This window comes from Patagioenas fasciata, chromosome 3 (assembly GCF_037038585.1).
Source record: "Patagioenas fasciata isolate bPatFas1 chromosome 3, bPatFas1.hap1, whole genome shotgun sequence".
Lineage (NCBI taxonomy): Eukaryota > Metazoa > Chordata > Aves > Columbiformes > Columbidae > Patagioenas > Patagioenas fasciata.
Genome location: NC_092522.1, coordinates 124,326,459 through 124,351,492, shown reverse-complemented (window position 1 = coordinate 124,351,492; position 25,034 = coordinate 124,326,459). Strand labels below are relative to the sequence as shown.

Genomic DNA, 25,034 nt, shown 5'->3' with positions numbered 1-25,034 from the left:
ATGGACATCAGCTCCATCTCACAGCATAGTTCCGCAGCAGAATAGAATCACAGAATCCTTTTGGTTGGAAAAGACCCTCAAGATCATCGAGTCCAACCATTCCCCCACCCCTGGCACTGCCCCATGTCCCTGAGAACCTCATGTCCGTCTGTCCAGCCCTCCAGGGATGGTGACTCCAGCACTGCCCTGGGCAGCCTGTTCCAATGCCCCACAGCCCTTTGGGGAAGAAATTGTTCCCAGATCCAACCTCAACCTCCCCTGGGCAACTTGAGGCCGTTTCCTCTGCTCCTGGCGCTTGTTCCTGGGGAGCAGAGCCCGACCCCCCTGGCTCCAAGCTCCTTTCAGGCAGTTCAGAGATCAGAAGGTCTCCCCTCAGCTCCTGTTCTCCAGCTGAACCCCCCAGCTCCCTCAGCCGCTCCCATCACACTTGTGCTCCAGCCCCTCACCAGCTCCGTTCCCTTCTCTCCACTCGCTCCAGCATCTCAAAGCCCTTCTTGGTGTGAGGAGCCAAAAACTGCCCCCAGGATTGGCGGTTTGGCCTCCCCAGGTCCCAGCACAGGGACGGTCACTGCCCTGGGCCTGCTGGCCATGCTATGGCTGGTACCAGCCAGGATGCTGTGGCCTCTTGGCCACCTGGGCAAACGCTGCCTCATGCTCAGAAGACTCACCCCAGGAGGGAACCCCCAGCATCCACGTGCTGGGCACAATGTCCATCTGAAAGGCAAGAGGAGGGAGGCCCACACACAACCTTGAGGAGCCCAGGAGGGCCTCTTGGAGAGACCTTGCTGACCCCCGTGCTGCCCAGGGGACATGGGTGGCCTTTCCTCCTCCTTTCCCTGGCCAGCAATGCCCACAGTTACATCCCAGGCCCCGCAACTCAAACCACCCAACTCGAAAAAGAAAAAAAATCGAGAAAACTTTTTGTGGGACGGACAAAAGCTGAAAAATTAACTGTCTGGCCTCTTCCTCCGCTGCGTTTATTGCTGTCTTGGCAGATGAATGTCAGGTTGCTGCCACAGCCGCAAACCGCGTGTTCTGCCAACTGTACATTACTAACGTTGGAAGGTGGCCAGCCCTCGGAATCTTTTCTAAAAGCATTTGCTTCATACTTTAAATAGCAGCCCGGCAGGCAGGGGGATGGGAGGGAGGACTCGGCCCCTGCATTCGACCCATCTGCCCGCTCCTCTGCGCCTCAAACGCGGGGACAACCCACGGTGGACGTGCAGGGTGGGAGAGGTGGGATGTGACCCCCAAACCCTCCCGGGATGTGACTCCCAAACCCTCCCGGGATGTGACCCCCAAACCCTCCCGGGATGTGACCCCCAAACCCTCCTGGAATGTGACCCCAAACCCTCCCGGGATGTGACCCCCAAACCCTCCTGGAATGTGACCCCAAACCCTCCCGGGATGTGACCCCCAAACCCTCCTGGAATGTGACCCCAAACCCTCCTGCGATGTGACCTCCAAACCCTCCTGGGATGTGACTCCCAAACCCTCCCGGGATGTCCCCGATCCCCGAGCACTGCCACCTGCCCTTTCCCAAACTCCCCAGCTTTGCGCTTGGCATGTCATTAATTAAATTAATAACAGGACGTCGGCTGTTCTTCCAATGAAATCTGCTGCACTACGAGGTTTAGCATTATTTTCCCTGATGCTTATGGCTTCTTGCTTATTATTGAGCTGAAGAGCGTCGTTTGCTGGGATTTGTTTGATGCTCTGGTTTGCTGGGACGTCCCGAGCCTGCTGTAACCCATCACTGCAAAGCCCAAGCTCCCCGGCTCCTCTCTCTTACATTAAATCACATCTCCCAGTATTTCATACCGTGGAATTAAATGCGACACGGCCACGTGTTGCAGGATATGTGGCTGTTCACAACACTTCAGCTCCAAAACCACGTCCTCGGAAGTTAGCAAATATTAATCAGGTTTATGGCTGAGAAACAGAAAGGAGGAGGAAGGACACGGGAGGGGAAACGCGATGTCTAACACTTCATATAACAACAAGGACAGAAAATAGTCCCTGGCCACAAATATTCTGACTTTTCACCGTATTTCTCCTACCTCCTCATGTAAAATGCTCTCGCAGCAAACTGCTAAGAGCAAATACAGGTGAAGTTTCTTTTCTTCGGTAATTTGGCGTCGCGTGAGATAAGCCAGCAATACAGAGCAAAGCTCAAGGCATCATATTTTAAAGTAGTGCTTGTCCTAGTTAATGTTCAGCCCTGTGGTGCAATGTCAAGGAAACTAATGAACAGTCAAGCGGCAGCGAGCAGGAACCCGGGCGTGCTCACCCGCTACCAAACGCCTTTCGCAGCCCGGGCACGACGTGAATGAAATCCAAAACCGGTGGGCCTGGTTCACCGGGAAGCTCGGGCAGCCGGCGGAACGTGAACTGAATGGTTTGCCATTGTGTTTGCCACCAAATTCTGTTCCTAAAGTAAGAGTGAGTTGGGAGGATCGACCGCGGTGCCTGGGTTAAACTAAAGGAGAGGAGAGCCTGGCCCACGTTGGGCAGAGAGGTGGTGGCTGAACCATCCCTGGAGACATCCCAGGCCAGGCTGGACGGGGCTCTGAGCAACCTGAGCTGGTGAAGATGTCCCTGCTCATGGCAGGGGTGGCACCAGATGAGCTTTGAAGGTCCCTTCTCACCCAAACCATCCTGTGACCCTATGGAGTGCCCACCCCTGTCACAGCCACAGGGTTTGGGCAAAATTGAACATCTATTATGTGGCAACACGGCTCCACTCGGAGCGTGCGGTGGGAGCTTTGGCAAAGGCAGCGCTTGACGGACGCCGTGCCCTCAGCACGAATACTGAGAGGGATTCACCTTGTGCACAAAGGACGAAGCATTTGCATGAAGGACAAAGTATTTGCACAAAGGACAAAGTACTTGCACAAAGGACAAAGTACTTGCACGGTGTGGAGCAACCTGGAGCCCCCCGGCAGCAGGTCCCGGAGGGATGCTGGGGTTGCACCTCAGCCCTTCCCCTCTGCATCGCTCGAGCCCTTTGGACTTTCACATTTCAGTCTACAAGTTGACACTCAGGGTGAATTTTAACCTTTATATGGCTTCTCAAGCACCTCTTCTCCATTTGCCGGTGACGGCGCCGTATTCACCGGCAGGAGGTGGATGAACTCCTGCTCTAATCTCTCTGGTTGGCAGGAGAACAGATCTGACAAGGGTAGGTGGTTCTGCACCGAGTCTCGCACAGCTTGTGGCAGAGCTGTCTGTCCTTCACCTTACCCGGCCCTCAAATGGGGTTTCTGCCCATGGTTTATCGCAATATTGCTGATAAGCGCTTAATGGACCTGATCCTGAAAGCTTAACGAGCACTTCTGATTATTTTAATCTAAGGAGTAACTGCAGAATGAAACACAAAGTGCCACCTTGCACCAGAAACAAAGGCGGCACCTCAAACAAGCCAAGCGCCGGAGATGAAACGTCCACTTCCCTATTAATGCTTCCGTAAAAGCGGGAGAAGGAAAACGATCGCAAATGGAATGATTACGTCCTGATTTTTCACTAATTACGTCGCGATTATCTGGTGCAATTGGGTGCCAGGAGAACCCGCGGCCTTACCTTGCTCCAACCTCTTCATCTGCTGGATCTGATCAACCGTCTTCTTCAGGATCTTGCATTTGTCAGGTTTGACGCTCAGCGTGTCGATGTCCCCGATGTTTGCAGACAGCAGCTCCGCCAGCTCCTCCAAGTACTTGTTCTCCTGCTCCCGTCGGCGCTTTTCATTGCTGTTACAGAAAGAAAACCAAATAGAAGTCATATTAGTGATTTCTTTTCCCCTGCTGTTCAGTCTGGGTACACTTGGGTACTGCACAAGAACCCAAAAATATAAAGAGTGGCTGAGGTGACAACGGTGTCATAATCGGAATAGCGGGGGGTTCGTTCAGGCTTTTGTATGCATTTTTATGCATACACAAATGAACAAAATTAATGATACATAGGGCTAGCCAGACACCCCCAACAACCAGATCTCTAACGTTCAGGACTCTGCCTTCCTCTTAAAAATAGTTACAACAAAAATCATCAAAAATAGTCCTACGTGGCTCTTATTTTTCCATAGCCGCTCTTCCAGCTGTTGCCAAGTTTAATCCTCAATTCACACGTCAAGGTTAACAATATTCACCAGGGTTTATTGAAGTGCAAACCTGAACCGACGGTGACAAGAGGAAGATGAGAAATATTCATGAGATCCCCCTTTTTGTGGCAGTCAAAGCAGATTTTCTATCAGCCCCCGGCGGCTGCAGAAGCCAAATGCTCTCCCAGACACTACTCCTAAATTCTGGGAATGGACATTATGCCATTTATGTGCTATGACATGGCACCGTGGACACTGTAACATATTCCTCTACCAAAGCATTGTAAGAATCAAAGCCACCCAAATGAACTGCGTATATGGGACAGACACATTTCCCCTAAATATCTTCTTCTATATGAACCACGGGATGAAATGAGGACAGTGCAGAATGCCCAACACGGCTCTATAACAGTCGTGATGCCTTTTGGCAGGTTGGTTTTCAATAGTTTTTTGTTACAACTTCCACAGGATGCCCGGTGAGAAGTATTGCCTGAAAATCCCTGTTATTTACGGGACACCAAGAAGGTGCTGAGATGCCTGTGGTCATGGTCAGATGTTCCTGGCCCCACCGCGCATGGATGGGCTGAGAAAACACGGGTTAGAAAAGCCGATTCCAGAAGTCCAGCTTGGTGGACGTGTGTCCCACCACACTGAGCTCTGGCTTGTCCTGTGTGGCCAAACTCCACCAACAGCCAAAGGGTTCGAGAAGAGCGTGAATATGCCCTGAGAACTCTGCCGAGACCCTTTAGAAACCACATGTGACCAAAAGGGGATGGGACAACCCCAGCCCTCCCCTCTAGGAGCTCCTCAGGCTGCACGGATGCTTCTTTATTTGTTCCTAATTCCCCTTTATTAGCTCGATATCCAGGTCTGACAGGTCGATGTTGTCTCCTGGGGATTGTTCTGCTGATTAAAATTGCTTTCCCATGAAAATATCTGATGACTGCAGGGCTGAACCCCCATGAGGAACCTCCCCTTGGCTCCCACATTCAGCCTCTATCACCTCGCTCCTTCTTAGGGCTCCAGAGTTGGTGCAGGGTTTGGAGGGGAAGCCGTGTGAGGAGCGGCTGGAGTCCCTGGGTTTGTTCAGCCTGGAGGAGACTGAGGAGACCTCATTGTGGTCTCCAGCTTCATCAGCAGGAGCAGGAGGGACAGAGTGAGCTCTGCTCTGTGACAGTGACAGAGCCCAGGGAGCCCAGGGAAGGGCAGAAGATGTGCCAGGGAGGGTCAGTGGGACATGAGGCAAAGGTTCTTCACCCAGAGGTGCTGGACACTGAACAGGCTCCCAGGGAGGTGTCACGGTCCAACCTGACAGTGTTCAAGAAGAGACTGGACAACGTCCTCAGACACACGGGGTGACCTGTGGGGTGTCCTGTGCAGGGACAGCAGTTGGACTCCGTGATCCTGCTGGGTCCTTCCAGCTCAGGACACTCTGTGATTCAATGATTCCTCCTGCCCACAGCGGTGGGGCTGCCCAGAGGAGCGACAGGAATCCCGCATCCTCCTTTAACTCAGCGGGGAAGCAGAATTTGAAAAGAAAGAAAAACCAAAAGGCAAAGCTGGCTGTGAGTGTGGAGAATGATGGAATAGTTTGGGTTGGAAGGGACCTGAAAGGTTGGGTTGGAAGGGAGTGGAGCATCTCCCGTATGAGGAAAGGCTGAGGGAGCTGGGGCTCTGGAGCTGGAGAAGAGGAGACTGAGGGGGAACTCATTCCTGGGGATCAGTATGGAAAGGGGCAGTGTCAGGAGGATGGAGCCAGGCTCTTCTGGGTGACAACCAGTGACAGGACAAGGGGCAATGGGTGCAAACTGGAACACAGGAGGTTCCACTGAAAGAGGAGAAGCAACTTGTTGGGGGTGAGGGTGTCAGAGCCTGGCCCAGGCTGCCCAGGGAGGTTGTGGAGTCTCCTTCTCTGCAGACATTCAAACCCGCCTGGACACCTTCCTGTGGAACCTCAGCTGGGTGTTCCTGCTCCATGGGGGGATTGCACTGGATGAGCTTTCCAGGGCCCTTCAACCCCTGACATTCTGGGATTCTGTGATTCTGTGACCTCAAAGCTCACCTAGTCCAACCCCCCCATCAAGCCATGTTTCTGCTTGGGCCACCTCATGAAGTCCTCAAGCAAGACCTTCCACGGTGCAACCTGGAAACTCCTCTGCAACGGGCTTGGGCGGCTGCAGGAGCCTTCACATCCCTGGCAGGGGCTGCTGAGGGGTGACAAGGGACAACAGGCAGCGAAACCAGCTTAATGGACACAGGCTGGACATCCATCTGCTGCAGAAGTGCTGGTCCAGCCGTGGACCTCAGCCTCTTCTAGCGCAGGTATCGGTGACACCCGCGCTGGCACGTTCCCCAGCAACGGGCAGGCAAATGCTTCTCCAGTGAGTATTTTAGTTAAGTCAAATTAATTCCTCGCTCTCCCCCTGAACAAAAAAGCAATAGCAGAGGGGAGAAGAAAAAAAATCCTTCTGTTGTGGGTGAGCTCATTTCATGAAAACCCTTAATGTCGCTGTTGCTGTGGCAACTTTCAAATTGTAGGAGGGAGAATTGGCCAATTTTCCTTACATAAAAGCATCATGAGAATATTACAGCAGCGGGCTGTTCTTTATGACTCCCAAGTATCATCAATAGCAATAGTTCAACCTTCCAGATTTTAACAAAGGAGTTTTGAAGTTCACTTCGCTCTGGAGGACGTTCCGGAGGGGCCTGGTCAGCCCAGGGAGGAGGATGAGGTCCCTCCCCATCACGGCTGTGAGATGGGACATGGTCTGAAGGAAAGAAGATGCAGAACGGGTGAGGATTTTGGTAACGTGCTTCAGCTCCAGTGTTTGGAGTTGGATGGTCAACCCAATGACAAGTATGCCTGTAAGTGCTTTGTGGATGTAAAAGCTCATAGTGCTTGGACAGGAAGGAGAATCCTCCATCCAGAAGTTTCTGCTTCTCTACGATCTCACCCTATATGTTTTGAAAGACCCCTGGTGTTGGCAGCAGAAGGTTTTCTTGGGGTGCTTAGGGAACAAAACACAAGAGATCTGCTTCCCAAAGGCAGAGCAGATGAAGCAAAGCCAGGTGTGTGGCTCATCCACAGAATCATAGAATCATTTTGGTTGGAAAAGACCCTCAAGATCATGGAGTCCAACCATAACCACCCCTGGCACTGCCCCACGTCCTGAGAACCTCATGTCCGTCTGTCCAACCTTCCAGGGATGGTGACTCCAGCACTGCCCTGGGCAGCCTGTTCCAATGCCCCACAGCCCTTTGGGGAAGAAATTGTTCCCCACATCCAACCTCAACCTCCCCTGGCGCAACCTGAGGCCGTTTCCTCTCACCCCATCACTCGCTACTCGGGAGAGCTGCTCCTTCAAGGAGAGGTGTCCATGGGCACCCAAGGACCAAGACCACAGTCACCTCCGCGGTGGGGACCAGTTTGGAGACCAGGCTGGAGAGCTCTGACCCAAATGACTCATCCAGAAGGGGGAAACATTTCACACAATGACAGGAGTATTTGGTAGGAATAAGACAGCTACAAGTGCCATCAAAACATGTTCTGCAATTATGAGTCTTCTAATGACACATGAACTGCCGAGTCTTTATAAGGTGTGTGAACTCAACAGAACCAAAAAGTGCAATAAACAGAAATCCTCAACCAGCCACTTAATGTCTCTCTACTGGAACACCGCAGCCTTTACATTTATCATCTAGAATATCATGGATGAGCTGCAAATGATAGAAAATCCACCTGGGGTTTGCTCGGCGCATCAATATTCTGCGACGATGAGCAAAACCGCATCCCGGGCAGCAGAGACACGGAGTCAGCAGCAGCACTTAACACTCATCCCTACCAACAGACTCTATCGCCACGGAGAAAGATGCACGGGATTTACAGGGAGCCTGGAAAAGCCAATGGAAGGAGATCACAGCCGCCTCCACCCAGGACTTGAGAGCCTTAAACGAGGTGGTGAGGTAGCTGGGATGGGAAGGTTTGGTGCTAAGCGAAAGGCGCCTTTCTGCAGCGAGCTGAGCTTTGAAACAGTCTGCACGAGCACACTGAATGAGATATTCCAGACAGGAATGTTCTCTGTTCTGTAATTGCACCCTGGAGCAAGGTCTCCGCCGGCGCTTCTGAATATTACAAAAATAAGGATTTCTTGGGAATCTTGCGTGTAGAGGCAGAAGGCTTGGGATGATCTGCAGACCTCACAGATTTACCCCAGATTTACCCTGAGAAAGCTTTCCTGTTGCTCCGAGCGCTCTCCGTTTATAAAATCAATACATTAACTTTGACAACCAGCCTTCAAATCATCATTTGCCACCTAACAACAAGCGGAGCAGATGGGGAGCCGCATTTCCATCGTGCTCCATCTTCCACCGCAGCCACCGCTAGAAGCAAAGCGAAGTTCTGGTGGGAAGTGTGAACGTTTCCGAGCGGCTGCAACCCGGCTCCATCTGCTCGAGCAGACGGGACGGAGCGACGCGGTGGGAATGACAAAGTAGCCGCGGCCGGGGACGGATGGGGAGCGGTGCACGTACCTCTGGGCTGTGTCGCAGGGCGAACCTTTCCTCTTGCGAGAGTCGGGGTTGGCAGGGTCCGTTGAGCTGTCCCCAAGGCCACTCATGTTGGTTGACCTACTTTGCACCTGGAATCAAAGAGAGACAGGGTCAGGACAAGGTTTTGGTGGCTGTGGGAGGAGCGGTTCATCCACCACAGCCAGGAAACACCACAGAATCACAGAATCACAGAATGTCAGGGGTTGGAGGGCCCTGGAAAGCTCATCCAGTGCAATCCCCCCATGGAGCAGGAACACCCAGCTGAGGTTCCACAGGAAGGGGTCCAGGCGGGTTTGAATGTCTGCAGAGAAGGAGACTCCACAACCTCCCTGGGCAGCCTGGGCCAGGCTCTGCCACCCTCACCCCCAACAAGTTGCTTCTCCTCTTTCAGTGGAACCTCCTGTGTTCCAGTTTGCACCCATTGCCCCTTGTCCTGTCACTGGTTGTCACCCAGAAGAGCTTGGCTCCATCCTCCTGACACTGCCCCTTTCCATATTGATCCCCAGGAATGAGTCCCCCCTCAGTCTCCTCTTCTCCAGCTCCAGAGCCCCAGCTCCCTCAGCCTTTCCTCACACGGGAGATGCTCCACTCCCTTCAGCATCTTGGTGGCTGCGCTGGACTCTCTGCAGCAGTTCCCTGTCCTTCTGGAGCTGAGGGGCCACAACTGGACACAAGATTCCAGGTGTGGTCTCCCCAGGGCAGAGCAGAGGGGCAGGAGAACCTCTCTGACCTACTGACCACCCCCTTCTAACCCACCCCAGGTCCCATTGGCCTTCCTGGCCACAAGGGCCCAGTGCTGGCTCATGCTCACCCTGCTGTCCCCAGGACCCCCAGCTCCCTTTCCCCTACACTGCTCTCTAATAGGTCGTTCCCCAACTTACACTGGAACCTGGGGTTGTTCCTGCCCACATTCAAGACTCTACACTTGCCCTTGTTCTATTTCATTACATTTTCCCCGCCCAACTCTCCAGCCTGTCCAGGTCTCTGGATGGCAGCACAGCTTCCAGTGTCACCACTCCTCCCAGCTTGGTGTCATCAGCAACCAAGCGATCTCTGAAGAGGTAACCAGCCTAACACAAATCTTTCTTCTTGAATCGATGCCTCATTTGTGAAGAAAATGGCACAAAGGGAAGACACCACGAGATCGCATCACCCTCTTTTCGGTGTCCCCTGGTCACCGTTTGGCCAAGCAAGCCCTCACACCAGCACCATCTTCCTTATGTCACAGACTGAGCTCTTCCCCATATTCCCACTGATTTTACCTTCCCGGCCTTACAATATTTTAACAACTATCTAAACACAGGCCCCTTCCAATGCTTTGTTTACATGTGTTTGATTGCTTTTATTTCGTTTCCTCCTCCTTCGGCCCATCTTTGGATCTTGTGCCGTCTCCCCCCGGCTCCTGACTCACGGCTGCCGGAGGACGCTCCAACCCTTGCATTGTGTCCCTGTGCCTGCTCCCCCACCACCTCCTCTCCCCTCAGCACACGGCCCGGGCTTTAATTAGAGCTGCAAATTGACTCATCTCTTTAATGGGATGTGACACCCTCCCACGAACCCTGTCCCCACCTCCTGCTGAAGTGCCACCAATGCATGGTCCTCCTGGCCCCAACCTTCCCACCATGGCCGGTTCTTGGCCCATCCCAACGCTGGGCACCTCCTGGGTTCCAGCTCTCACCGACACACGGACATTTCACCCTTATTTTTGGCTGTAATTTCAACAGATGTTGGGTAAACTACTCCACGCTGTGGCAAACAAGAGCTTCAAGCAAATAAACAAGGTCCAGAAGTCACGAGGACTTCAACGTTGCAATATCCCATGTGTGAATTCTCCTTAACAATGAATTATGCATTTTGATTTAACTGAATAAAATACTGTGTAAACCAAACACAGGCAAGAAAACAAATTAAAGCATCTTTCTGGGTATTATTAAAGAGGTTTGGCCAAAGACCTTGAAACTCTCCAAGCTGAGAACTCAGCCAGACCATTCCAACTGCCTACATGGGACTAAGCACCAAACCTCATACAACACGGTAAACAAGGCACGGAGCTTCTCCAGAAAACATATCAGCTCTACGTGTTGCTTCCAATGCTTTTCTAAAGCCATTCAGTGATTTTTCATTCAGTAACCACAATAATCCAATATTGGATAATGCCCCTTCCAAATTCTTTCGTTATTTTATGATTTTGGAAGTGTGTATCATTGTGGGAAGATACATTCTCCGACAAATAAAGCAACGGGATCCTGGACAAGAAGGTAGAGGTTTAGAGAGTAAATGGACTAAGTACTTCATTTCTTCCATTATTTTCAATTTGAGTCTCACCAGCTTTTGAAAGTGCTCAGAGTCCCAAATCACACCTGCAGACCAGCTCCTCCTGACCCCAGCGCAGCGCAGAGGGGTGGACACAGCCGTGAGCATCTCTTCTGCTCCCTGGTTGCTTGAAGACCCCAGTGTTTGTATTAAAAGCCAGAAACCACCTTTGTCCTGGGCTGCGTCCCCAGCCCCGTGAGCAGCAGATTTGGGGGGGATTCTGCCCCTCTGCTCCGCTCTGGTGGGACCCCCCTGCAGTGCTGGTCCAGCTCTGGGTCCTCAGCACAGGAGCTCTTTGCTCTTCAGGACCAAACAAGGAGATGGAGGCAGATCTGAAGGTCTCTTCCCACCTTGCAGACCATGGTGGATTTGCTCCCTGTCTCTAACCAAGAAACCAAATGTATCCCAGTGGAAAACTGAACTCCTGGCACCAAACCCATCCTGTGTTCACCGCTGCAGGAGGTTCTGCAGAAGATGAGGTAGGAAACTCCAACAGCATGCTGTGCCCATGGGGAATAAGAGTGGTCCTGGGCTCGTGATAGGACAAGGGGTGATGGTTTTAAACTAAAGGAGGGAGATTCAGGCCGGACATGATGCAGAAATTGTTTGTGCTGAGGGTGGTGAGAGCCTGGCCCAGGTTGGGCAGAGAGGTGGTGGCTGAACCATCCCTGGAGACATCCCAGGCCAGGCTGGACGGGGCTCTGAGCAACCTGAGCTGCTGAAGATGTCCCTGTCATGGCAGGGGTGGCACTGGATGAGCTTTGGAGGTCCCTTCAACCCAAACCATCCTGTGATTTGATGAAAACCAGCATTACCAGCTTCATTCTCTCCTACAACTGAGTAGTCCATGGGGTGCTACACATTTTGGCTCCCCAGTGACCCACCTCCATCAGCACTGAACACCTCCACTCCAAAATAAGTGACATATCTGTGCTATGGGGAAAGAGCCTGTTTTTCAGCAGCACACAGGCATTTCTGCTAACACGTGTGTCACCGGTGCTAAGGCGAACGCGGTTCCTGAAAGCATTTCAGCAAGATCAGCGCAGGCGATCGGTGCCGCAGGCACGAGAGCTCGTCCACAGGAACCCTGAGCAGTGCCAGCAAGGCAGCCAGGACCAGGGATCCGGGTTCATCCTCTGCGTCTTCGGCGCGTTGGCAAGAAGGAACGATGCCAAAGCAAATATAAGGAAGGGGGGAAAACCAGCAAACTCTTGAAAAATTTAGAGACTGGAAAACTAGAAGTGCTGCATCATCTGCTCTGGGTGAGAAGGGGTTGCTGAGCTTTCAGCCAAGCTTCCCGGGGTTTAAACCTTCTTCTTAAGGTTTAACTTGCTCTCACCAAAACACTGAGTGTCTGGAAGTGCTGATGCTCTGACAGGTCCTGATCTTTCCTCTTGGCAACTGAATTAAAAGGAAAACTGCGCGGTGATAGGGCAGGTAAAGCCGACCGTCCCACCAGGATGCTCCACTGCAGGGCCGTGGGTTGGTAAGAGCGACCATATGTCCTAGAGAGGTGAACTAAGGACAACATCGCAGCCTGAGCTGAAATCCTTGGCTCGAGTTAAGCCCTTGATGTAATACACTCAATGTTTCTTTTTTATTGTAAAAGTCGTTTATTTTACAGCAAAACTTGCCAGGGCTGACAAGTTGAAAAATGTCATTTGGTCTAAAAATAACGGGGGTGACTTGGTTTGGAAGTCCCGGTGGGTCAGGGCACGACCAGGGGACGTCTCCTGCGAGGTGAAAGGCAGAGCCCTGATTTCTAAACACGGGCTTGTTGTAAAAATGTGAATATTCTGCTGGCTTTGGAAGCCAAACAGGCAGAGGAAGGAGATGGGATGGTAATGAACAGAAGCTAATTAGTTCAGGCTGGGGAGGGATGCGCTCTCCAGGTTTAATGCAGGGGTTCTCCAGTGCAAACCTCTGCTGAACCGATTGCTCCTCCACCAAAAAATATATATAGTAAGGAACAATATAAAATGTTGCTGGTGTCCCTGATGGTCCTGCTCACTCAATGAAGCTCTGTAGGACATCACAGACTCATAGAATGTCCCCAGTTGGAAGGGACACACAAGGATCAGAGTCCAACCCCTGTGCCTGCACAAGGCAACCCCCAAATTCACCCCATGTATCTGATGTTTGACCACAGCAGGATCAAGACCTAAGTGTTGCGTCAATGCAAAGAGCGTTGGCCTCTTGCCCTCCTCCAGATGCACATGGATGAGGCCTCATCCCAAAGAGACACCACATGGTGCAAACCCAAAACGTGGAGGGTTTTGTTCAGCAAAACAGCGCCTGCGATGCCGACTGCAGCTCCCGGCTCCAGCTAAACCAGGGCTGAGCTCCAGCTAAACCAGGGCTGAGCTACAGCCACCAGCAAGGCCAAAGGTTTGGAGCTTCTCAGAGGTGGTTCTCCATCTCCACATTGTTGTTGCTCCCCTGCTTCTTGGTCCACAGACCTGGATAGAATACTAGACCCTGGTCCCTCCTGATGCATCACTGCATCTGCTCACCAAAGACTAATTAGTCTCAAAGAGACTAATCAGAAGGGAAAATAAAAAAGAGAGAGGAGGAATGGAGAAGAAGTACAAGTGACCTGCCCATGGCCACGCAGATGAAACTACCTCTGATTTCCAACGCTATCCTTTCTTACGGAATCCCAGAATGTCAGGGGTTGAAGGGCCCTGGAAAGCTCATCCAGTGCAATCCCCCCATGGAGCAGGAACACCCAGCTGAGGTTCCACAGGAAGGTGTCCAGGCGGGTTTGAATGGCTGCAGAGAAGGAGACTCCACAACCTCCCTGGGCAGCCTGGGCCAGGCTCTGACACCCTCACCCCAAACAGGTTTCTTCTCATATTCAAGTGGAACCTCCTGTGTTCCAGTTTGCACCCATTGCCCCTTGTCCTATCACTGGTTGTCACCCAGCAGAGCCTGGTTCCATCCTCCTGACACTCCCCCTTTCCATATTGATCCCCATGAATGAGTCCCCCCTCAGTCTCCTCTTCTCCAGCTCCAGAGCCCCAGCTCCCTCAGCCTTTCCTCACACGGGAGATGCTCCACTCCCTTCAGCATCTTGGTGGCTGCGCTGGACTCTCTGCAGCAGTTCCCTGTCCTTCTGGAACTGAGGGGCCACAACTGGACACAAGATTCCAGGTGTGGTCTCCCCAGGGCAGAGCAGAGGGGCAGGAGAACCTCTTCTCCTCTTCCATCCATCCCTCAAGACGCCAGACTGGAGCGGGTACCTGAAGAAGATGCTGACTTTTGCAGTGTTAACGAATATCCCAGCAGAGACCAGAGCCTTGACATGGAGAACAAAGCACCAGCCAACATCAATATTCCAACCCAGCTTTGGGGATCGTGACATGAATGCAATTTCCGCATTAACAAAAAGGGATGTGAATTATTGTGGCTTAATGCTTCTGCTCTCCGGATTTCCAATAGCTTCCCAAAGAGCATCGCTACCTCTAGCACACACAAACAGCCCCAGTGATTTGAACCGACAGCGTGGAAGGTGGAACTGCCCACCAAATACTTCATTCTAACAGAATTCCCTATTTCTAAAATGCATTTCCCACATTTTGGATGAATTTGACCCCCAAAAAATGCTTACAAAATAACACTAACATACTGAGAAACAATTAGATTGGTTTTAAGCACGCAACAATGTTGGAAAAGTCCCTTATATTACAGCTATTTATCATCAAAATATAACCCATCTGTGCGTACGCAGTCTCAATTAGAAGCAATTAAGAACATACTTGGAGTGTCGCAAGGACACATCTATATTGTTCCCCTCTAAGTTCATCATCAGCTGCTCCTCTCAGCGCCGGGGGCAGAACAAACCTTCATTTTTCTGTATTTTATTAACTTTTCAGATTACAGAAGAAACGCCAGAGCTGTGATGTGGAGAGGGAAGAGGCAATGGGTGAGGAGTGAGTCACTCGCTCACCTTCTGCATGTGGGGGCAGGTTTGGGGTTCTGACCTCACCCTCCAGAAAATAAGACGAGAGATGGAAAGTCCTGATTAAAAGTTGGTTTTTTTGATGGCTGAAGTTGTCCAAAAAAAAATGTCACATCTGTTTTGTGCAACAATCCTTGGGGGAGGAAACATATCCCAGTGTCCATATGGCATCGCTTCAGCCTGCAGAGACATCTGTCTTCCAACTAAATCCTCTTTTCTTGGAAACTCACCCCAATTTCCCTGCCTTGTTTCCTCCTGTCTCTCACCTGGTCTGTGAGTCCATCATCTGCCCAAGCCTGGTGGAGATGTTGCCAGATGGACCCTCTGGGATACCCAACCCAATGCGCATTACTGGGAAGGATGAGCAACTGGGTTTGTCTTGGTTCCCATTACCCACCCTGAACGTCCCCTTGTGACACCAAATGATGTTACGACAAGAACAATGACGTAGAATCACAGAATCATAGAATTATAGAACTGTTTTGGTTGGAAAAGACCTTTAAGATCATCGAGTCCAACCATTAACCTACCACTGTTGAGTCCACCTCTAATCGATGTCCCCAAAAACCTCATCCACATGAAACATTTCATCTGTTAATCCATGTTTGAAGACCATATTCTTCAAAGCACAGCAATCAGGAGAAAATACTTGGAAATACAACAAATACTAAAAAGATAACTTAAGAATTAGTAAATAATACAAGATTGCAGTAGCAGTATTCTCCCGTTTTTCAAGCTAGAATACTTAAACCTAGAACAATGCCCACATTTTAGAGTGCTCAAGTCAAGGTTGGATGGAACATGCCCAAGGTCACCAGGAGAGGCTGAAGCAACCCTACCTTGAGCCCATGTTTTTGTGGTCATAAGGCTGGATGAGGAGGGAGCTGATAAATAAAGATTTATGTTCACTGGGGAAAACGAGAGGTGAATCATCAAATCACAGGATGGTTTGGGTGGGAAAGGACCATTAAATCTCCCTCAATTCTCTCCTGCCATGAGCAGGGACATCTTCACCAGCTCAGGTTGCTCAGAGCCCCGTCCAGCCTGGCCTGGGATGTCTCCAGGGATGGTTCATCCACCACCTCCCTGGCCAACCTGGCCAGGCTCTCACCACCCTCAAGGTGAAGGCAGAGGGAGATCCACCCTCACTGATCTCACATCCCCTCTTTAAGCTGAGCCCACAGGACTGGGAGGAGGATGAATTTAGGGAGAGCGCAGCACACTCCGGTGTCCCGATGTCCATCCAGCCTCGTGGGCTGGTGTTTGCTCTCCTTGCCAGGCAAGAAGCGGGATGTGCAGAAACCTTACTGATCGCCGTCTCCGCGGAGGCAGCAGGCTAATAAAAGCTGTCAGCTCGGGGAGGCGGTGGAGCGAAAACTTGGCGTCTCAATTCCCCGCATCTGCACCCAGCTGCTGCTCCCCGGGCAGGGGACGGGCAGGACGCATGAGATGCCTCCACCCTTCAAGAGAAGGTTTCCACCAGCATGGAGAACAGAGGACCACGGCAGGTTGGGTGGCTCCGGGCAGGTCATTTCTATTCCCCAACCCTTGCTGTGCCACGAGGGAAATCAGTTTAAATATCGCTGATGCAATGCAGGTTAAAAGGCGGCAATCAGAAACTCGACTGATGTGCAAGAGATGAACGTTATGAAAGATTTAACATTTTGACAGCTTAAAACCTTTCTGAAGATGAATTTCACTTCTCTGTCTCATTATTCCCCTCCCTCGGGGGCTGCGGCAGGGGGACGCGGACTTGTCCCAGGTCACAGAGGGAATCACAGAACAGTTTGGGTTGGAAGGGACCTTCAAAGCCCATCCAGTCCCACCCCTGCCATGAGGGTTCTTCTGCTTTTTCACTGACTATTGAACAAGCAGCTCCCCAAGCGCTGGCAACCCCCGGGAATTAATTGACTTAATATTTCCCTGGGAATTAATTGACTTAATATTTACAAACCGCTCTGGATCCTCTTGCGAAGGGCACCCTGGATGTGCGAAGTCCCCACACCCAGCAGAGAACCATGAGTTGGCACCAAACCTCCCAGGAGCTCTTTGCTCTTCAGGACCAAACGAGGAGATGGAGGCAGATCTGAAGGTCTCTCCCCACCTTGCAGATCATGGTGGGTTCGCTCCCTGTCTCTAACCAAGAAAGCAAATGTATTCCAGTGGAAAACTGAACTCTTGGAACCAAACCCATCCTGTGTTCACCGCTGCAGGAGGTTCTGCAGAAGATGAGGTAGGAAACCCCAACAGGGTGCTGTGCCCATGGGGAATAAGAGTGGTCCTGGGCTTGTGATAGGACAAGGGGTGATGGTTTTAAACTAAAGGAGGGAGATTCAGGCCGGACATGATGCAGAAATTGTTTGTGCTGAGGGTGGTGAGAGCCCGGCCCAGGTTGGGCAGAGAGGTGGTGGCTGAACCATCCCTGGAGACATCCCAGGCCAGGCTGGACGGGGCTCTGAGCAACCTGAGCTGGTGAAGATGTCCCTGTCATGGCAGGGGGAACTGGGGGAGCTGGGAAGGTCCCTTCAACCCAAACCATCCTGTGATTCCATGATTCTATGATTCACAACCAGCCATGGTGGCCACGGTGGGCCAGCCACCACCAACAATCGAGTCCTTCACCCCCAGGTCCTACAGACCTGTGTCCTCCGCAGAGCAGCCATGGGGAGGAGTGCACCTCATACTAACGGGGTGGAGAGACAGGACACTAATCCCACCTTCCAGGGCCCCATTTTTCTTTTAATTCTAAATCTGAGCCCTCAAAATGTCTTCATACTGCACCATGGAAAAGACGAGCTTTGCTCTCCAAATCCAAGCTTCCCCATCACCTTCTGCCCCCAAGAAATCTTTTGCTTTGGGAAGATAATGCGGGTTGTACAACCCATAAAATCAAACCTATTCGTCTGAAGGGAACTTTGCATAGGGTAACAAAAATACACAAATCCAAGTGAATTCCTCAAGGACAAAAGCACCGGCCAGTTGCACATCAGCTCTGCAAGTGTTTGCTCTCCACATAATCCCTAAAAACACACAAAAAAAGAAGGGAAAGAGGTGCATAAATCAACGTCGTGCGGACTAAGTATCACCCGTAGAGAGGCGACAATCCAAAGAGAAGGTGTGAATTTTAATACGCCCATCATCTCGCTCACATTTGCAACTCGCAGACCCGCAGCAGCCATTCCCCTTTAGCCAGGGGATAATTCCAGCAGCTGATCCGTTTCACGAACAACTGGGAAAATATGGGAAAGGGCTTTGCCTTAGAGCGAGGAAAACAAATAATCCAGCTGTGGGAAATCAATACTTGATGGCTAAGGAGACCTCTGGAAATCCACGGTGCCGCTCCGCTGTTTTCCCAAGCTCTTCTTAAAAACCCACCCCGGCTCAAACACACCGGACAGGAGATAACTGATGTGCTGCTTATTACACTAATTGCAATCAACTCCTCGTTACCTGGTGCTCACCCACATCTGGCTCTCGTAGCCATCTGGTGTCTGTCTTAATTAGACAGTTCACTCCGAGGGGCAGCGACTGTCACCGCACGTGATTTACTACCCCCCCCGGCCTTCAACTTCTGTCCCAGCATCTACCTCTGTAAATCTTCCCACGAGGAAAAAGAGTTCGAAAATAGGAAGCCAAAATTAAAACCCACCGCAAAAATAAAGCGAATTAGCTCAGTAAGAACCGTGCGTCACCATGGAGGGATCACCCACAGCTTCTGATGCTTCTCTTGTCTTTCTAGGTTTTACTTTCTGAGATGCTCTGGGGTTGTTTGGAAGAACCACAGGGCACCAAATCAACTCAAAATCACAGAATCCCAGAATGTCAGGAGTTGAAGGGCCCTGGAAAACTCATCCAGTGCAATCCCCCCATGGAGCAGGAACACCCAGCTGAGGTTCCACAGGAAGGTGTCCAGGCGGGTTTGAATGTCTGCAGAGAAGGAGACTCCACAACCTCCCTGGGCAGCCTGGGCCAGGCTCTGACACCCTCACCCCCAACAAGTTGCTTCTCCTCTTTCAGTGGAACCTCCTGTGTTCCAGTTTGCACCCATTGCCCCTTGTCCTGTCACTGGTTGTCACCCAGAAGAGCCTGGCTCCATCCTCCTGACACTGCCCCTTTCCATATTGATCCCCAGGAATGAGTCCCCCCTCAGTCTCCTCTTCTCCAGCTCCAGAGCCCCAGCTCCCTCAGCCTTTCCTCACACGGGAGATGCTCCACTCCCTCCAGCATCTTGGTGGCTGCGCTGGACTCTCTGCAGCAGTTCCCTGTCCTTCTGGAGCTGAGGGGCCACAACTGGACACAAGATTCCAGGTGTGGTCTCCCCAGGGCAGAGCAGAGGGGCAGGAGAACCTCTCTGACCTACTGACCACCCCCTTCTAACCCACCCCAGGTCCCATTGGCCTTCCTGGCCACAAGGGCCCAGTGCTGGCTCATGCTCACCCTGCTGTCCCCAGGACCCCCAGGTCCCTTTCCCCTACACTGCTCTCTAATAGGTCGTTCCCCAACTTACACTGGAACCTGGGGTTGTTCCTGCCCACATTCAAGACTCTACACTTGCCCTTGTTCTATTTCATTACATTTTCCCGCCCAACTCCCCAGCCTGTCCAGGTCTCTGGATGGCAGCACAGCTTCCAGTGTCAGCCACTCCTCCCAGCTTGGTGTCACCAGCAAACTTGCTGACAGTCACTCTATTCCCTCATCCAAGTCATTGATGAATATATTGAATAATACCGGCCCCAGCACTGACCCTTGAACACTCCCCTAGATCCAGGCCTCAACTGGACTCCGCCCCATTGACCACGACTCTCTGGCACAAGGGAAAGAGGAAACATGGAAACTAAACTTTTCCTTCATGCCCAGTATAAAAAATATAGGAAAACTACAAAGAATGAGCCACCTCGTGCCACTGCCATTGATGTTGAAGGGAACAGAGCCCACCAGTTCCCGCGACGCCTTCAGAAGGTGCCATCTTGCACCTCACCACATTAATTGCTGGAGCACTGAAATGCTGCAGATGAATTATCACCAACTTTGAGCATCGGCTCAAGTGCTTGCTGCTAAAACACCATGTGTTACAGCTTCTCTTAAGCCTTCCTCAGAAGGTAATTCCTGACTCAAAAGCTCAGAAGCGACCATAGCTACGTATGATGATGTTCTTCTTGACGAGGAGCCCGGCTCCTTTCCTAGAGTTGAGTTAATCCAGGTGCCCATGTGGTCTTAGCCGTAGCTCCTTCCCCCCTCCATTTCAACCCTCTGGCCAAGATCTTAGACAAAACCAAGCTTAAATTCACATCAACAGCACGACAAGGCCAAGATATCTCAAAGATATTTAAGATAGATGCCTCGGTGCTACGTAAGATGGGAACCCACCACCCATGGGTCATAACTCCATATCAACTGAGTCACTCCACCACCCATGGGAAAAGTTCATTTAAAAGGATAATGACATTTTCCCTTGAAAATGACTCCAAACAGGTATTTTAAGCCTGTGTAAAGATCTCAGAGTATTAAAACCGCTTTGTTTTTTATCCTCATTAAAAGCCCAGTAGAAATTCCAACTTCTTCTTCCACCAGCTGTTTTCCCAAAGCGGACCTTGTCAGCACGCACGCTGCATTTGAATCCAGATATTTCCATGTCCAAAAAACAGAAGAAAAACACTCAACCATTGCTGGTAGCAAACACGGAGCCATCCACAGGAGTGGAAAACTCAACCTACGTGGGTTGGACAAGCACCATCGGCCAAGCGATGGGCTGGTTGTGGTGGTCTCAGTAGTGGTGGACGCACTCAAGTTGAAGTCTTTCCTTAAGATCTGGGCTTAAGTGCCATCCTGCTTGGATTTCTTTCATTCTCTTTCATTTTGGAGCTGTCGGTCCCAGGCAACCCCCAAGGCTGCATCACGCACGGTTCATATGTTTGGAAGCAGTGGTGTGAGGAACCCGCTGAGAAGGTGGGTCAGGCTTTGGTGGGTATAATTTTAATAATAAATAATAATTTATCTCGTTGCCCACTTCCTTTTAGGACACTGTGATGAGCGAGAGGGAGGGAAATTTAGCCCACGGATGGTAAAAATGGCAACGTTCTGCTTAAGAACACACCAGAGCAAGGGCTTGTGGTGGGGTCCCACATGGGAGGTTGGACTAGATGACCTTTGAAGGCCCCTTCCAACCCAAACTATTGGATTGGATGATCTTTGAAGGTCCCTTCCAACCTAAACTATTGGACTAGATGACCTTTGAAGGCCCCTTGCAACCCAAACTATTGGACTAGATGACTTTGAAGGCCCCTTCCAACCTGAACTATTGGAGTAGATGACCTTTGAAGGTCCCTTCCAGCCCAAACTATTGGACCATATGACTTTGAAGGCCCCTTACAACCCAAACTATTGGACTAGATGACCTTTGAAGGCCCCTTCCAGCCCAAACTATTGGACCATATGACTTTGAAGGCCCCTTCCAACCCAAACTGTTGGACTAGATGACCTTTGAAGGCCCCTTCCAGCCCAAACTATTGGACTAGATGACTTTTGAAGGTCCCTTGCAACCCATACTATTGGACTAGATGACTTTGAAGGCCACTTCCAACCCAAACTATTGGACTAGATGACCTTTGAAGGCCCCTTCCAACCTAAACTATTGGACTGGATGACTTTGAAGGTCCCTTCCAACCCAAACTATTCCATATTCTATGATTCTATGGGGGTCAACCCTTGCTGGCTACAACAGTTCCATCCCATGTCTGCGAAAGGATGTTCTTCTCTACATCAGAAGCAGGAACCACGCTATTTTAATGCAAAAATAAAATATAATTATTAGGCTTTTTTTTGCAATCGTTTTGCACTAATAACGAGAATATGTTGCAAACACAAACCGAGGTGAAGCCAGAAATGGAGATACAATTTAGATGCCATCCTTGAGCAGTTTCCCTTGATGCCAACAAGCATCGCTTAGCAATGTTCACAGCAGAGATAAGACACAAAACAGGATGGCATGGAGCGCAACCTTTTCTCCCGGTAACTGATAGGAAAAGTGGGTTAATTTATACAGCTTCTGAAAGGGAAAAAAATCAGGCTAATTCCCTCGCAGTCACAGAACATTACACACTTAGTTTCATATTACGCCCGTGAATTACATGTTGCAATTACACAATTTTCTCTGTGGGGAGAAGCAAGTATTTGGCAGAGCGTACAAATACATCAGGTTCGCGTGTAGGGCAAATTAAACTGCGGCGCGAGCACACGTGGCCTCGTAAAAATCACTTAATTCACAAGAAAGCAGCGGCACATCATGTGTCGCACCACGGCACGGGAAACCCATCGGCAGAGACGGCGCTGGTGGAAAAAACCCCTTTTTTAGGATTTATCTATATACACACCCCCCTAATTTCGTTATTATACGTTTCTGTAGTTGCGTAATATCTCAGATACCTCAAATGAATGGATTAAAGAACCAACCGAATACTCCAGCAGCGCAGCGAGAGCCACCGCAACGCCGGTGATGGACGTCCAGCAACGTCATCTTCCAGATGTGCATCCAAACCACACATTTTGGGGAAGGTACCACGCGAAACGGCAGCTCCGGCAGCTCCCAAACAGCCACGGCACTCCCCACTTTTGGGGCAAAAAGTGTATTTAATTACCATTTACACTGCAGCGAGGCAAAGCGGAATTCCTCCCTAAAATCCAGCGACTGATGCCCATCACCCATGTCTTTTATTTTGGGTCAACTTCAGTTGCAAGCCCAGCAAAAACCACGGGCATTTCTCACTGGCGGAGGAACCCTGTTTGGAGAAGCTCTCGGATCAAGCCGTACGTTCGTGTTTTAGCAAGGAGCTTGAGCCAACTCCAGAGCCCTGGTGGATCAGACAGAAATGAAAGCACCATATGCTGGCTCGATATAAAATACAACCACTGACAAGAGCAAAAATGCCAAGAAGCTGGATTGGTGGGAAGGCTGAGACCTCATATCTAATGACCTTCTAACCACTGGAAGATGTCTAAAAGAGTTGTGATTGTATGGAGCAGAAGTTCTGGCCAGTTTTCATTCTTTCTTTTCTTCTCACTTTGTTTTCTTTACTCACATCTCTCCTGTTTTCAGTCCAACGCTTTGGGTTGCTTCTGCTTTCTCCTGCATGGTCCCACCACTGGCAGCATCTGCAGGTGCTTCTGGCACCACCCAACAACAGTCACTGCAAGCAACAGGACAAATGATCCTCTGCTGTCCCCCCTCCACCTGAGACCTCTGGTTTCCACCGTCCACCATCCACCTCTGCTCTGCTTCTCCTAAGCCCTCCCCAGGACTTGTGCTGTGCTGGTTCATTTTATTCCCTCAGGCTCTCCAGCTTCAACTTGCCCGTGAGACAAAGCCAAAATGTTCAGGATCGCAAATGGGAGCTGTGAAGATGTGAAGAGACTTAAGCGGGCGGAGAAGAAGAGATGATGAAGAAACTCTCAATAATAGTCCTTACTGGGAAAGAAAAGAGCAAGGTGGTCAAGGGTTCCATTCATCTTGGTGGGATGGGAATTTGTCACATTCAGAGAAAGGTTTGGGTTGGAAGAGACCTTTGAAGATCATCCAGACCAAGCCCTGCAATGAGCAGGGACATCTTCACCAGCTCAGGTTGCTCAGAGCCCCGTCCAGCCTGGCCTGGGATGTCTCCAGGGATGGTTCATCCACCACCTCTCTGCCCAACCTTTGAGAAGACGCAAACCTCTACTTGGCCATTTTTAAAGGTCCTACCAATGCTCAACGGGATGGGGATGTGGTGCCACGAGCAGAAGGTTTTGCTCCCCAGGACATCGGGACTGACCATTAACCCAGCCCTGACCAAAGCAAACAAACCAGCAAAGCTTCACCTTCATGATTAATGTCCTGCCCTCCGAAACCCACCAAAGATAATTGCAAATTCCTTGATAATTGGATCATTGGTGCTGAAGAAACACCCTCAAGGTGCTGTCAGCTCCGTGATCATCCTCTACCCAAGCTGAGGTGACGTGTGACAGAAGCAGCACGTTCGCCTTCAATCTGTGCAGATTCTAGAGCTACACGAGACCATCTGCGACCACAAGATCTCAACCAGCTTCTCAACCACACCTGGTACCTGGTCCAGGGTAGAAACCACCTTCTCACCTGCTTGTAGAAGGTGGGATGGGGTCACCATCCTCTTCCTCGCAAGGATGAAGGAAAGGTTCCAACCTCTAGAGTATATCCCATAGAATTTTGCTGCCCAAAGGGATGGAGGGCGTTGTCACCCACAGCTGCATCCTTATGTTCCCTGAGCACCTGCAGCGGGCTGGGCTTTCAAAACGTACCAAAAATAAGAATATACCACGTCAGATCTTGTTCTTGAGCAGATAACTGATAGAAAGACACAATGCAAACTCTTCTTCCACCAGTTTGCAGAGCATCACCGAGAGCGTCCTAAACCCTGAGCGGCGCGGGGCAGAGGAACCTGGTGGTGCTCACAGGATCCCTGCTCAGCCCGCTCCTATTTATTAACCTAATCAGGGATGAGCCGAATGTTGTAGGGATGAACAGAAACGTTGTGTACAACGCATTTGGAAAAGACGTAACCATCGCTGAGAGCACAAATGGATTATGAAGCATCGCAGGGAGCTGAAAAATACGGGCAAGAAACAAAATGGAACTCGGTCAAACACAATTTTAATCAATAACCACGGGGGGAAATAACCCCAGGTGAAGGAGAAGCAGCTCCCACTGCCATTTACTGGGTTGGGGTGGTGTTATGAGTATTTAACAGTAATCAGATAACACGGGTGAAATGTTGGATGGGAACTTATGCAAAATGCAGCGCTACCGGATACTTGGGAACGGTCAGGATAGCCTGGAGAATGAAGGGTCGGGGGTTTTAGAGGCGTTGGGAGCGATCACTGCGTAATTAGCAAAGCAAACAGAGGATTATGGCCAGCTGAGATCACCTTCTCAGCACACAGATACTCACAACCCGCGCTAAAAGAGCAGCGTGGATGACAAAGCCATTAAAGGGATTTGGAAGCGAAAGATTAAAACAACAAAGCAGGTGCAGTTGGAGCAAAACGCGGTGAAAAGGAGAAGCTGCTTGAACTCAACAGGTCTGGGTTGCGTATATATGGTCCCTATGGGAT

General features: G+C 50.7%; 1 protein-coding gene across 6 annotated transcripts in view; it reads right to left on the bottom strand.

Moving 5' to 3' along the window:
- Positions 1-25,034, bottom strand: part of NCOA1 (nuclear receptor coactivator 1) — a 186,098-nt gene that overhangs the window by 60,774 nt on the left and 100,290 nt on the right. For all 6 annotated transcript variants that reach the window (XM_071807177.1, XM_065834700.2, XM_071807179.1 and 3 more), the window contains exons 3-4: positions 8,624-8,730; positions 3,580-3,746 (exon numbers count right to left, since the gene is read on the bottom strand). In XM_071807177.1, coding sequence (XP_071663278.1) covers positions 3,580-3,746; positions 8,624-8,709 — 253 coding nt within the window. In that variant the 5' untranslated portion in view covers positions 8,710-8,730. The remainder of the gene's footprint in view (positions 1-3,579; positions 3,747-8,623; positions 8,731-25,034) is intronic.